This window comes from Ascaphus truei, chromosome 5, assembly GCF_040206685.1.
Source record: "Ascaphus truei isolate aAscTru1 chromosome 5, aAscTru1.hap1, whole genome shotgun sequence".
NCBI classification, from domain to species: Eukaryota; Metazoa; Chordata; class Amphibia; order Anura; family Ascaphidae; genus Ascaphus; species Ascaphus truei.
The window spans coordinates 124298398-124314394 of record NC_134487.1 but is presented as its reverse complement, the minus strand read 5'-3'; the positions used below and the strand labels follow the sequence as shown (position 1 = coordinate 124314394).

The 15997-nt window shown below is 41.8% G+C and overlaps 1 protein-coding gene across 4 annotated transcripts in view; it reads right to left on the bottom strand.

The window, feature by feature from the left end:
• NT5DC3 (5'-nucleotidase domain containing 3) overlaps window positions 1–14931 on the bottom strand; it is a 71806-nt gene extending 56875 nt beyond the window's left edge. For 3 of the 4 annotated variants that reach the window (XM_075600603.1, XM_075600602.1, XM_075600604.1), the window contains exons 1-4: window positions 14567–14930; window positions 11893–12077; window positions 7626–7700; window positions 6630–6685 (exon numbers count right to left, since the gene is read on the bottom strand). In XM_075600603.1, coding sequence (XP_075456718.1) covers window positions 6630–6685; window positions 7626–7700; window positions 11893–12077; window positions 14567–14792 — 542 coding nt within the window. In that variant the 5' untranslated portion in view covers window positions 14793–14930. Of the gene's footprint in view, window positions 1–6629; window positions 6686–7625; window positions 7701–11892; window positions 12078–14566 lie in introns of all 4 variants that reach the window. The other variant, XM_075600601.1, reaches the window with a different exon arrangement.
• Window positions 14932–15997: the final 1066 nt, after the last annotated feature.

Genomic DNA, 15997 nt, shown 5'->3' with positions numbered 1-15997 from the left:
ACCAGATTAAAATGTGCGACCGCTTTAGTTTTGAAAGAATTTAGACTGGTGGTGGATGTGAGAGTCTCTGGTAGATTGTTCCAATTGTGGGGTGCACAATAAGAGGAGGAGCGGCCGGATACTTTGCTGAACCTTGGGACCATGAACAGTCTGTTGGAGTCAGATCTCAGATGATAAGTGCTGCATGTGTTAGGGGTGAGGAGCTTGTCCAGATACATGGGTAGCTTGCCCAGAAAGTATTTGAAGGCAAGACAGGAAAGGTGAACTTTGGTCCTAGACTCAAGTGATAACCAATCTAGTTCTTTGAACATTTCGCAGTGATGCTCAAATGCTGCCAAAGACAGAGGTTATTACACTCTGCTCATATTACTTGACCTCTCTGCAGCATTTGACGTGGACCACCCTCTTCTCCTTCTCCATACTCTTGGTATTCATAACAAAGCTATCCTAGATCTCCTCTTACCTCTCCCATCGTACTTTGTGTCTCTTCTGCCAAAACCTCCTCCTCTATCAATCTCGGTGGGGGTACCCCAGGACTCTGTCAAGGGACCTCTTCTCTTTTCACTGTACACACTTTCTCTAGGTGACCTAATCACATCTCTTGGGTTTAAATATCACCTCTATGCTGATGACACCCAAATTTACTTTTCAACTCCTGACCTTACCCGCTGCTGTACAGGCCAAAGTTTCTGAATGTCTCTCTGTGATATCATCCTGAATGGCCATCCGACGACTGAAACGTAACATGGCAAAAACAGAGCTCCTCATACTTCCTCCCAAACCTGGCCCTACTACCTCCTTCCACATTACTGTTAGAAGTACTATCATTCACCAGAAGCCCAAGCACACTGCCTAGGGGGTCACACTCGACTCCTCTCTCACATTCAAAAACGTATCTAAAAACCTGTTGCTTTTTCCTCCGCAAGATTACAAAGATAACCCCTTTCCTCTGTTGCTCGACTGCTAAAACTCTGACTCAGGGCCTCATTCTCTACCGTCTCGATTACTGTAACCTCCTGCTGTCCGGCCTTCCTGCCTTTTACCTGTCTCCCTACAATCTATCCTAAACGCTGCTGCCAGAATCACTCTACTCTTTCCAATATCTGTCTCAGCGTCTCCCCTGCTGAAATCCCTCTCCTGGCTTCCTATCAAATTACGCATCTTGCGCTCAATTCTCCTCCTCACTTTTAAAGCTTTACATTCTTCTGCCCCTCCTTACACCTCAGCCCAAATTTCTCGCTATGCACCAACCAGTCTCTTGCATTCAGCTCAAGGATGCCTTCTCTCTACCCGCTTTGTATCTAAAGCCCTCTCCCGCCTTAAACCTCTCTCAATGACTGCCCCACACTTCTGGAATGCCCGTCCCCTCAATACCCGACTAGCGCCCTCTCTAGCCACCTTGAAGACCCACTTGCTTAAAGAAGCATATGAGTAGCATTGTGGCTAATAATATACACACGATGCATTAAGCTTGACCCCCTGCAGACGCACTTACCAGAATGCCCTCCTACTGTCTCCGTATGTTCTTCCTACCTACCAATTAGATTGTAAGCTCTTCAGAGCAGGGACTCCTTTTCTGAAATGTTACTTTTATGTCTGAAGCACTTATTCCCATGATCTGTCATTTGTATTTGTTATTTATATGATTGTCACGTGTATTACTACTGTGAAGCGCTATATAAATTAAGACATACATACGTGTTGTATTTGCATTGGAGAACAAAACGGCATATTGAATTGTAGAGGGTATCAAATTTGCCAAGGTGGGTTTGGGGTGCCGAGCCATATACTATATCCCCATAGTCTATTATTAGCATTAGCATCTGCTGTGCGCTACACTTTCTGTGATGGGGATTGAACACATAGCACCAAGACAGGGATACCCCGATAGAGAAACCTCTTTACTGAGGCGTGAGGCTTATTGGATCCACACACTGCAGACAAGTAATGGCAGGGGTCTTAATGAACAACAAAATTTCAAATGCTTTCTCAACAGGAGGTAGCGGAAGGACTCTGTAAGGCTCTGTGCGTCTCGCCGTGGATCCCTGCGACCCATTATGTACACTATGCTCCTCTAAGGATTGCTGTATATGCATTTATCTATATGTATCATGTATCCTTTCAGGTTCTAATTCTATATGTAATGCTGCTAGCAGAAATACAGTTCTCTACCATTTTTTATACACTGCATTAGGTGACACTGTGGTTATATAATTAATTTGTACACTTTATTTAATTATTTTTTCTTTAATATATTGTAGTCACATTACACTTGATTGTTTATGTAAGGGCTCTCACCCTTGCACGATCATTCAGTCCTCCTTGGGCATCAGGCTGTCTTTCTTCTACTCCAGGGCAGGTCTGATGCCTGGGGCCCGCCCCCCCCTCCCCTGTGAGGGCGTGATGACGTCACCAGGGGAGCCTCTGCTGCAAGTGAGGGGGCGGCTTCCTGAGTTTCCAGCTCCCTGCAGGACAGCCATCTTAGCCTGTTACAGGCATTGGGAAGGCTGTCTCCTCGTGGAGCCCTGGGATCCTCCCCTGGTGGCGCATGACGTCATCACGCCACGTCGCGCTGGCGCTCTGACGTCACGATGGGGGCGTCGACATCCAGGAGCAAGGCAGCAGTGATCATGGAGGGGTGAGTACCCATTTGTGTATAAATTGTGGTATGTTTAGCATGTTCTGTAGCCCTCTCCTTGATAAAGGCAATCTATTTGCCGAAACGTTGGACCTTTGGTGGCACAATAAACTGCACCATTAGAAAGACCGTGTGCCTGCTTCCATTCCTTTGCTCGCTACACTTTCTGACCAGCAGTCTTAGGGAGGATTTGTTGCTGTAAAGTACACCTAATTTGGCATAGGTTTTGGATGTCAGGGTATCAATGTGCATCCCAAATGCTAAATGGGAATCAAACCACATGCCCAAGTATTTAAAACAAGTAGCAGGAGTTAGGGTGGTGTTAATGTTGGTTCTGATCTGGAGATCAGTCATTGGAAGCTTTAACAATTTAGCCTTATTCCCAAATACCATTGTTACAGTCTTGTCACTGTTTAAAAACAGGTTTGTTTTGGGAGATCCAATTTTCAAGTCTCAAAAAGTCAGATTGAAGTATGTGTTGAAGGTCAGAGAGGCTATGGCTGGGTGCATATAAGATTGTGTCATCTGCATACATGTGTACTGATCATTGATGAACACTGAGAAGAGTAGGGGCCCCAGGACAGAGCCTTGCGGGACACCACAGGTCATATCCAAGGGATTGGAGTTAGAGCCTGAGATAGACACATGTTAGGATCTACCTGATAGGTAGGAATGAAACCAGTTTAAAGCATGCTTCCCTATTCCATAGCACTGGAGTTTGTTAAGCAAGATAACAACAGTATCAAAAGCCTTTGCAAAATCTAGGAATATTGCACTAGTGAGTTGTTCCATTCCACACTGAATTGACAAAGCCAGATTGGAATTGGCTAGGGAAATTTGTCTTGGTATAGTAATTGCTTAATTGGGAGTGAACACATTTTTCCATGACCAGATAGTATTGGGAGAAGAGAGATTGGCATGTAGTTTGAGACAGTGATTCTGTCCCCACTATTGAAGATTGGGCCAACTCTGGCAGTTGTCCTGGTCTTAGGGATATGGCCCACAGACAGAATAGAGTCGACTATGGAAGCAATTGGTTTGGAAATGGCTGAGGCGCCAAGTCTTAGATACTTAGATTGCAGTAAGTCAGGTCCACATTGGCTGCTTAGTTTTAATTTGAGGAGCGATTGTGTAATCTCCTCTTCGGATACTGGGACGAATTGAAAATTGTGAGCAGTATTGGGAGAGTGTGGGGCTATAGGGGTACTCTCAGAATGAGGTTCATGTTTGTGGTTTGGGCTGCGTTTCACTAATAAGTTAGTAGAACACCCCACAAAGTGATCATTGAATGCATTTGCAATGTCAGTGGGATATGTCAGAGTAATATCCTCCTTAGTGATATCACTTGGTTGTTGATGGCTAGAAGGCTGGAATATATTGTGGATATCCTTCCAGACGTTAGCTGGGTTTGATGTACAGTATTCTGGCAAAGATTGTCACAGTACATGGACTGCTGCACTAGGTAATATGCAGTTTACACAAACTTCAGCTTATGACAAGCATCTTGCATAACTTCAACCATTGCCAGACCTAAGCGAACTGCTGCATGCGGTGACAGAGACAGACATGCGCGACTTGCTGTATTTTATAAATTACATTATTCCACATCTTCATAGCAAGATGCAAAATTCAGCAATACCCATTATATGCTGACCCATGGCAGGACTATGCGCACAAGGTTATTCAGGCAGACTTCCATAACTGCTACTCAAAGCAACACTGCTATGCATGGCATTAAAACATACAATATACACAGGCAAAGGGAATTTTGAAAGCATAATGGAGTAGGAAATTACAATCCAGGAACACCACGTCAAAAGCATAAATAAATACTTTGCTGTATTATTTTAGTAAGCAAAAAGTCTTACCCCTAGATGCAGACTATTACCAGCTCCTTGCTATATCTCCCTCCAAACATTTCAACCCCAGTGCCGGAGTGACAGCGGCCCCATTTCGCCGTACTTGCACATTGCACTTCCACTCAAGCACACACACTGTAGATGCAGTGCCATCTCCCCAGCTCCAGCTGCATGCCTGTCCAACCTGCGTCTGACCAAGGCCTCGGATATAGCGGGTGCGCGCGACGGATCACATGGCGTCACGCACACCTGTCAACCGAGCGATGTGTGGCCCGAGATCCACAGCAATGTGGAGGCGTGGCTGTAACATCACGAGGCTGGTTCGCCCTCATTGGCTGAACCGCTGACGTGACCCGGTCGTCACGCAACAAAAACAAATTCTCGTCTGTTGGGAAAAAAACCTGCCGCACTGTGGAGTTTCATCCCGTGCGCAGTCGCGCTCACTCTATGGCCCGCCTCATACAGGTGTCGCCTGTTTGCACCGCTCACTATGGACGTGGCCTAAGGCAGGGGTGTGCAAACTGGGGGGCGCGGTGGTTACAGAGGCCCCCCGCTATTTAGCATGAGGCCTCTGTAAATTCAATTACCAGGCCTCCCGTCTCTATGGTGACGGGCATCAAATGACGCTGTGGGATCATGTGACGTGACACTATCACCATGGCAACGCGATGTCACATGACCCCGCTGCGTCATTTGACGCGACATTCAAGGTAAGGGGAGGGCGGGGCAAAGCAGGCAGGGCAAAGCAGGCAGGGCAAAGCAGGCAGGGCGGGGCAGCCGAGGAAGTTTGCACACCCTTGACCTAAGGTAGGACAAAACACACTAGAGGGCTATGGGAGGAAGCCCTTTTTATACACATTGAATGTCCCAATGAAACGCCGGTGTCCTACCACAAGGGAGAGACCCTCTATTACACACTGGTGTGTGCTGTCAGGCCATGGAGGTTTGCTTTTATTCTGTTTAAGAATGACTAGTTTTCCTGGTTCAATGGTTTCAAATATTTTACAACAACTAGTGTGAGATGTTGTACAAGATCATTTGTAAGGATAACAACTTATCAAGTATAGACTGCTATACACACAGTCTTCCAGGCGGTTCACAGACACCTAGTTTTTGTTCTGCAAGACCATTTTCTAATTTACTATATCCTACAGCGTTTTGTACTGAAAATAAGTAATGTATTTTGGCACTCAGGTGGAATCAACCTTGCCTTGGTTAAAAAAAAAAAAAAAACATATAAACAAGATTAATCTGGATGATGACCTTGAAACAAGGAACATAACTCCAAATCCCCTCCTACAATCTCTGCAAGTTCTCCCTTTATACCACAGATTACAAACTCTTTGGCGCAGGGACCCCTTTTTCCTCAAGATCACTTATGTTTAAAGCATTATGTATTTTGTTATGTCTATGTCTATTACTACTGTGCAACTATAAGAACATGGACGGTCGCATACGACAGCTAGCGCCCCGATTGGCACTATTGCAGTGTAATTGACAAACTCCCATTGAGCTGAAACAGTTGCATGTTGGAGATTATGAAAAGATTATTTTAATACTGAGCAATTCTTGATTGCAAGTTTGGACTGAATAGATGCGGAAATCACAATCTGCCACGTAGGGTCTACTTCTGACCTTATTTCACAGCCAAAATTGGCTTAGCAGTTCTACTAAGTGGATCTGTGACTGATCTTTATTGCAATCCTATTCATCAAAGATTTACACTCCCACTTTCTTGCTTTTTGGAAAAAACACAGCTTAACCATTGCAGAGAACATAACAGATTGCTTTGTTCAAGCATTCACTTTGCTACAAACAGGAAGATTAAGGGCACTGTCCCATTTGATCTGCAAGCTGCGCTTGTGAAGCATGTAACAGGTTAGGGCGAGTAAACCCCTTTACTATATCTCAACAGCAATGTGAAGTTTGGGACTAAAAAAAATTAAATTTTTAAATCACCAAAGGTAAAAAAAATAAAAAAAATACCACTGTGCAAACATTAACAGGCTCACTATAATATTTGAACGTTTCAATTTAAAAATGTGAACAGTTTATTTTTATTTTTAAATCTGTATGTTTCACGTTCAACTTTATTAAAACAATAAGACATCTCGGTTTTCCGTTTAACTCACCGATACACAGTCCCTAGTTGAATATAATGGAAGGCATCAATCTTCATTAATAATGCCTTAAACAAAACAAAAAAATATCGGTATGAGAAATGACCATGGGGTCCCAACATAATTGCAATATATTTTGTTAGTACAAGATTATGACAGAACAATTAGCCAACAAACAATATCGAGCACAATTCATAAAGAAGCCGTTACACTTCCTGGTCAGCAAGAGTCATATGGAAAGCGGTCAAAAGGAAAGGTGATCGAGGTAGATAGGAAATCAATGGAGGAACAAGGGGAAAAGAAGGTGGTAGGAAAGAATGTCAAAGATTACAAGATGGCTAGAAGATTAATGGACCCGTTGGCAAAAAGGGTGATAAAAGGGGAACGAGAAGAGCAAGTTTGGTAGAGAGGGAGAGAAGGTAGATGGGGAGAATGAGATAAGGAGACGAGGGAAAGAAGCAAAAATGTGGCAGAGAAGTAGAGAAATGGAAGTTAAAAGGGAAGCAGTGGAAAAAGAGAAATGGAAAAGCAACCTATGAAATATAGAGGGGATATTAGATCAGAAAGGCAACAGGAGGAGAGAGGACAGACAAATATTGGGTGAGGAGTAAAAGGAGGGAAACGACAAAAGCATATAACAAGCATAGTGAAAAAGGAGAAACAGAGACTACATTTTTGGGCAACATAAGGAATGACAGGTTTGGCGCTCAAAATATTTAGGCTTTTCAACAACATTTTACAAAAATGCTACAGGTTTGCTTGTTGCATTAAAATGTATACATGCAATAGAAAAGAAATTAGCATTAAAGGGAGCAGAAATCAGCAATAATATGTGATGACCAATCTCTTACTATGCTCATAATTGCGTTGTTAGTTTACATTGCACAATGATGCCAGGAATCACTATGTATTTTAAACTTCCTATAACTGCATATTATTTGAGATAACAGAAGTTTGAGTAAATCTGAAACATATACAGCGTGCACGTTCAACGACCTTCATCCTTACCTTATGAACATCATAATGAAGTCCTCGAATTGCAAAGTTTGGATCATATTCATATTTCCTTAATTCAGTGGGATACTACAAAAATAAAGCACGTTTTCATTATTTATTTTTAACACTTTACAATTAGAATGTATGAGGCCTCAATGTTTAACTCCCACAAACCTTTTATTCAACAACATTGCCACAGCCGAATTAATAATGTACCTGCAAGTTCTCATTTTTCTTTACACTTTGCAAATATTGGAAAAAATTAAACAGAACAGCTAAATGCCAACACACAGATTAGTAATTGTGTCACTAATCTGGATACTTACACTATACTGAATAATAGTACTGGTGACAATTGACTTGTGTTGTTCACTTTACTATCTTTTCGATCAAAGTCTGAAAAACTACTGATAAATTCAGAAAGGGGAGTACAAAAAAAAAAAAAAGATTAATTACAAACGCAAAGTTAAAGAATCTGAATACCAAAAAAAAAAAAAATTGGAGAATTTAATGGAGACCTTTGTAAACTTTAATCTGTGGTATAAATTATGGTTCTTGCAACATTTCTCAGAGGTTAATATTTTTTATATGTTTACACAACAATATTTAGAGTGCGGAGAGTTCTTGCAGGCTTGATAAGAGTATATTATCAAGATAAAAAGAAAATGTAGCTGTACATCACGGGTGGCCAACCTCTCCGATGGGTCAATAAATGGGCAAAAACATTCTGGGGGGCACTGTCTTCCCCTTTGCTGCCGTACAGGGCAGAAGTGCAGAGGCGGGGGACTTTAGCGGGCAGGGTCGCCGACAGCCTTCCCGGGGACTAAAGTTTCTATCTGCGTTCTCTGTCGGCAGCCCGGTAAACCCCTCCACTCATCTCACACCTCTTCGCTCTCAACCCATGTATATCTCTCCTCCCATTGTCGCTCACTCCCCCCCACCCCCCTCTTTTTTCTCTTTTTAACAATCCTCCGGGGATCAGCCTCTTTTTACGCCAGCCGATGACAGAAGTTGGACCATATGTCACTCGATCATGATAGAAGTTGAAAAATGATTGATGGTTCAGGTCTGTGTTGTTGGCAGGTCTGTGATTCATAACTCTGGCAATATAGTGTTCATCGTGTAAGCAAGGCTGGCTACCAACAAAACTACACTTCGTTATTTTTATAAACATTGGTTGTTGGTTTTTAAACTGGTTTTGGTTTCTGTAGTGTTGTATTTTGGAGATAGTCAAGTACAGTATACAATTGACTGGGCTACTATGTTTTTATTTTTGTAATAACTGCTTTAGCCTTCGTATAAGTAAAAGCTATACAGGCATACCCCACATTAACGTACGCAATGGGACCGTTTTCCCACTTATCGATGCATGTACTGTACTGCAATCATATACGTGCATAACTGATGTAAATAACGCATGTGTAACAGGCTCTATAGTCTCCCCGCTTGCGCACAGCTTGGGTACAGGTAGGGAGCCGGTGTTGCTGTTCAGGATGTGCTGACAGGCGCATGCATGAGCTGCCGTTTGCCTATTGAGCGAGATGTACTTACTCGCGAGTGTACTTAAAGTGAGTGTCCTTAAACCGGGGTATGCCTGTAGTATTATTTACTCAGACTGGACGGAGTCTCCAATTATCATCTAGTGAAAGCAATACATATTCTGGACTTCATCATGCTATAAACGTTAAACCGTCAGGCTAGCATTTGAAAAACGAGAACACATTTTAAATATGTTAAAGCAGCAGAGAAGGTCTTGCATGGTTGAGTGCACTCTCTTTATTGCACCTCCTAACTGTTCCTTTATGGGCCGGCACATTTAATGCCCCAGTAATTACTTGACCTCTTATACAAAAGTTAATTGGGAAATGCAGTTTGCTTGTTTAGAGAAACAAATCTACCGAGACCCTCACTTGCTCCTAATGAAAGCAAAACCGTACTGGGTATTTTGTGATATTTACTCATTATGAAGGGGTTTGCTTTCAGTTTATTACAACTTCAACAATTTACGCTGCTGAGCATGGCCGGGGCATTAAGATAATAATACAGGACACAGTGGCGTTTTGAAAAAAATTTAAGTTTGGCATAGAAGCAAAAGACACATTAAATTTAGAGAAAACAACATTTTTGAGTATATACATTTTGGGTGAGGGAGGGTTGGGGGAGGGAATCTTAATTTATATGCACAGGATAAAGAAAGAAATCTTTTGACAATTCTAACCACCCCGAAAACATGATCAGGTTTCCAATCACTTGATGAAAGAGGCAAATAGGAGTGGTCAGGGATGTGGGATAATGTTTACAGATGTAGATCTAGTTACTCAGCCAATAAAAAAAAAGTAGACAGTTCCAGCAGATAAACCAATTCATTAATGAACGATCAAAGCATGTAAAATTCCAGTGAAATGCATTCCACATGTAACGGATTTTCTGGCCTAGCCTGACCCACCCAATCTCACATTGGCCCCTGTGGTCTAACCAGCACCATTACAGTGTGGTGTCTGGTGGTGCACCTGTTGGTAACAGGACTCCTGAGTCTCCCGCATGATGTTGTGTGGGGATTGCCAAACAAGACAAGCAGCTGAGGTAGTGTGTATGAGTCCTACCTATATCCAGTGCAGCGCCTCCACCTCATCAGGATCCCAGCGTCCGCTTGTGGATGGTCCTGGTGAGGAACTCCTCTGTGGTGCACTCCTCTGTGTAATCACTCCACACTTACACACGAGGGTATAGTTTAACAGGATCATCTTTATTGCTTGCGGCGGGCCAACTGCCCCTCACAGTGGTTGTACTTAGCCGCTCATGTTCACCGCACTTTCCTTTGAAAGGTAGCCTCTCCTTAAATGGGGATCACCTATCTCCCCGTAGGGAGAGTCCCTGTGCCAGGTCCCTGGTCACAGTATCATAAGCGGTATTCCTCCAAGTTTGCACTCAGACTTGTTCCTTCTACCACCTACCTACTGAACTCTACTCCTCTAACTACTCAGCAACAACTAACTTTTGAACAGTGCTGTGCCTTATGTATCCTCTGGGGGCTGGCACAACTCTGACATCACTAATCATGGATACAGAGCACATGACCACTCCCATCCATACATAGGGCACCTCACCAGGGTGTGAGGGCAAACCTCCATAATTACTGCTGGCATGCCCATAACTTACCAGGCCTTATTGTCAGCAGGAGAGATGACTGCAGCCATTTTACAGCATGGTTACACACATCTATATGGTTTGCCAATCCTGGCATGTTTTTTGTCTGTAAAATGTGTGTAATGATTGTTCAATTACAACTTATTGACATATCGTGTATAGTAATGTTCGTGTCATTTGTCACTGCTAGTAAACTTCTGCTATGGTATTTCCAGACACTTATATATAGATGTTAACCTTTAGACTGCTTCCCAACTGTACAGCAGTGTGATTGGGTACAGGAGAAATCATACAGAAGACATGATCAGCACAGGTACATCTGGAGCTTTTAAAATCACTTTCAAGGAAGCAGCAATTTGACATTCCTGAAAAGAACAGGACATGCAAGTATTGCACTGTGCCAAGATCTTGTCTAATACTACTTGGCAAATTCCAGGGCATTCCCTTAACAACACGTCTGTCCAACGTAATAAAGCAAGTTATTTGCCCACAGGAAAATCCACCTCAATTTCATCCTCATTACTACATTTTTTGTTTTTTTAAGTTTTTTTAAGTTACATTGCAAAGTTAAAACTAGTATTCTTACATACTAGAAAACATTCTCAGAGCATGGTGTACTAAGAAATGACTGTGCATTTCACAATGATACATATTAGAAGCACCTGCAGAATGATGGTCCAATTGTCTGACAGCTTAAAATACCCAAGAGGTCTTAAAAGAGAATTGCATGTTTTTCACATGAAAATATGAGATAGATAGGACAGATAGGATAGATAATGTCGTTTATAAATATATTGCTTACCCCTCTCAAATAATTAAATCTGACAGTTAAAAAAAAAAAATTAAAAAAAAAAACACAGTCAACAAAAAAAGAATAATACCTTTCAAAAAGTAGCCCTGTCTCTTAAGATTATTCTGCAGTGTGGTGGAGGATAGATGTTTAGAGGGGTTATCAATAAAATAAGCCCCCTGCATTACATGGAAAGGAAAATATAAGCTATGATTCCCGATTATATCTCACTTGGTTTTTTTAGGCAATCACATAATATAGTCCTCACAAATGTTAGACCTTTGTTTTTTTTTGACACCTTTGATCAGGGAAGGTAAAATAGCATTGAGTAAATGAACTTACCCTGTGCTCATTAATTAGAAGATCTCTAGCAGTGTTGAAAATCAATGTGTGAAGATCTTTCGAGTAGAATGCCAAAGTGTAGTCATAGTCAAAGCCATAAATTTCAATGTCGGCAAGACTCATTTCATTGTTAGAAAAGATGGCATCAGGATTCAGCAAATTGCTTGTAACAGAAGGGATGAGTTCTTAAATAAAAAATAAAAAAAACACACAAGACAAAAATTAATCACATTGACCATAAATGAAGACCGTTTTACATATAATGATGCTAAATTGCTTTTATAAAACATACAGGACACCTACAAGCTCATATTGAGCCCCCAAAATAACCACAACATATATATAAGCATATAACTGTCACAGAGTGCTACTGAGCATGGCAATATATATTTAAAACCAGAGACAGAACATGAAACACAGACAGAGCTCAGTGCACATCCAGTGAAACTTATACACGGTACAGTGCCTAAATATATATGTATAGATATTTATTAAATAAAATGGTCTTTTAGTTTAAATTGCTTTTAGAACCAATAATTTGACATCCAAAAAGTGACCATCCAATTTGGAACAACATTGACATTGAATGCACCGCTGCACAAATTAGATCACTTGTAAAGTACTGTAGAGCATCTCGCAAAGCGCACATGCCAGACACATATTTGTGCTTCTATGTTACACGTATGCCATCACAATGTATTTCCTGTCTGTAATGCACTGGTAATGCTGAATCCCGGAGACATGGTTTTATATTTTAAAGGTAACATTTAAGATGCAACGTTACTTGTAGTGTTTCATTTAGGGTCCCTTTTAACATCAAAACCTGACATTTACCCAATTCAATAAATATATTAATATCCTAGCTTTTGTGACTGCCAACACTACAACCAAATGAAACTATTATTAAAAAATGTTGACATTTAAGTGTTTGCTTTGCATGTACACTCAAATCAAAGAAAATCTAGAATGTTCATATTCAAACCACTAGAAGTAGCATCAAATAAAACTAAATCTTTTACACAGCTGTAGGCCTGGACAGGGTTTTTTCATTTGTTTTGGATTACATATGTAAAAAGAATATTTCTGAGTAAACAAAACAAATTATATTTAAAGTGCATCAAAATCAATTGCCAACTTCACCTTAGGGTTAATGTTAAAAAAAATACTTCAAATAGTGTTAGCTCAGAATGAAGTTGCTACATATGAACCCAGAAATATACTTCACGCAGCACCAATGTTTCTTTATATTGGCATTATCTTCACAGTATGGCTATTGTAAATAAGATTACACCAATAATTGATATTTACCAATACTAGTTCTAAATTAGATTCATTAGTATTCATGAGGGATGCGTCAAAAAACATTTCACACAACAAATTATACGGCATATGAATGAAGTTCTTAAACATAAGATGCACATTTTTTGAAGGTTTGTATTCCATTTCAGCACTGACATTTTTGACAACACAAATTTGAAGAAGAAAAAAAAAAAAAATATATATATATATATATATATATATATATATATATATATATATATATATATATATATATATATATCTCACGACTTACAGTAGGCCCCAATATAGGTTCACCAGAGAGGAAAATATTCCGTCTTAAAGCACCGACCCCACAAGAGAAGAGAAGAGTTTAACTCATGTCCTGTCTGAATCTCTAGCATGGGCTTTGGGAGAGCTTTATTTTAACCTCCCAGACACTTAATATTTGAAACGCTTATATTGCCTGAACAGAGCATCAAGTTTTAAAACCAAAGACATTGGAAAAGGACACAAGATCTCTTAAACGCAAGTTTAAAAATTAAAAAAAATAAAATATGGCGAGCAGTATATACTGCTGATTTACGTAGGGGAAGTTTTCCAGTTCCTTTCCATCCTTACACAGTTGTACATGGGGAGAAAAGTCGAGGCACCATTACAAAGCATACTATTTAAATACAGTACTGCTTGATGGTTAACACAACTCCCAGGTCAGTCTTTGTAACAGTGCAACAAGTTCAACCAGTCAGACATCTATAATATCACACATATATGATAGTCAAACATGACCCAGCACAGTTACTACCCCAATAAATGTGGGCAAACTACTAGGGGGGAGCATGTGAAGGGAAAGTGACCATGTACAGGGAGGGGCACAGAGAGATGGGAGCAAGTGGATACAGAGATAGGAGCTGCAGGGATGGAGAAGCAAATACATAGGAAGGCAGAGACGAGGACATTGACACCCAGCGAGTGGGGGTCACAGGGAGACAGTCTTGCACCCCTCCCCTCCCCCCCCCCCCCCCCCAGTAAAATAGATATATTATCCTTTGAAACCCCAGATCAGGGGGAAATTATTATTTGTTAAACCTGCCAACAAGGCCACTCCTGGTTCTCTCTACATCTACAGGACCAACATATAACTCAACCTGGCATCTCCGTGCCACCCTCAGCCTTCATTCCTCTTCAGCCCAGTGACTGTCAGGGGAAAGGTTTAGTACATTTGAGGCGATCAGCGATGGGAATAATAATAAGTGATGCGGACTTTAAATGAATGCTAGTTCATATTATCCCTAACGTCACATGGCCCCCATACTCTGCAGGAGGCAGGGTACACTTATTGGGAGGGATATGGACAAACACACCGAGACCGCACCCACCCCCCACCCCCTCTCACCGTTCATGCTTCTCCTCGCCTCCTTGTAGTTCCTGCACAGATAGCCCCTCATGTCGCCGGACTCCGGCCCGCTGGAGTACGGAGCCGAGGACCGAGCCCAGTGCCGCCAACCGCCTGTCACTTCCGAGCCCTTGTTGACAGGCGACCTGCACCCAGCCAGCCCCCTGCCCGCCGCCGCCAGGGTCACCCGGCAACAGCCGCCGAGCAAGGGCCCCGCTGGAGCCATGGCGATTACTGCGTGCGAAGCGGCGGGGTGCGGGCCTTTATATACCCTCGGGGGGCGGGTGTCTCGGGCGCGAGGCACAGAATCAGAACGCCTTGGTAGGGGCGCGTGCTACCAGGCTTGTCACCGCAGCGTGGGTGTCACTTCTTAGTGACGTCACTGGCAGGGGGAGGAGCTGGCAGGCGGCCACAAGGACTCAGTGCAGGGAAACCCTTTAAGGGCCAAGGGTGCCAAGTGCAGGGTCTGTCCAAACACAGGGCCAGTCACGTGATATTGTAGGGATAGATTTGGCCTTGGACACAGCAGCAGCTTTTAAAGCTGATGGCAAAATGCACACACACAAAATCAGATTAGTACTTCTGTCCATCCCAGATGTGACAAGCATTAATAATACAGGAATACAGTAAGATAAACATTATAATGAACACAAATGACAGTCATATTGAATAGGAACCATACATTATGTGATAGTTGTCTGTATTACAAAGAGTTACTTCACTGTGCCCTGCAATACACTGTAATAATCCCGAGTACCCATCTACATGGCATTCAAACACAATAACAAAAGCTGGCCCCAATATAGAACGTTGCCAAGTCCGCAACATTGAGTTTGAGTTGGATATACAGTATGATCTGATTGATAGTAATAATCATCAGATCCTCTCAATAGGGTCTATGTATTAAGGATAATTGGGAGCAATTCTGGCACAACACAATTGCCGCAGATGCATTAAAGAAAAATATCCGATTTAATAATAATAATAATAATAATGTAATCAGGTTTGTTTCTTTGGGCCATAATTGTCTTTTACATGGAGCACAATGTGGCTATAAACAATGTTACTTGTGTTAGTAACAATTGCCATCTTCCCATTTTGCTTGCAATCTCTGTAGGATTGTGTGTATTCACACAATTAACTATGCTGTGTCAGCTCCTCTTACTCTCTCCTTGATCTTCTGCAGTCAGCTTTTTGACTTGCACACTTTACTGAAACACCAGTGACCTTCATGTAGCTAAATCACAAGGTCAATATTCCCTCCTTAGCATTCAATATAGCTGTCCACCTTTTCAAACTGCGTTTTATATTATTCTCTCTTGAAATCCTTGGTAGACTCACTAAGCTCTGATTCAGGGCATCACATTGTGATCCGGTGTTAAAGCTGCAGTTCAAGCTCCTGTTTTTTTTTTTTTACTTCAATAGTTTCAT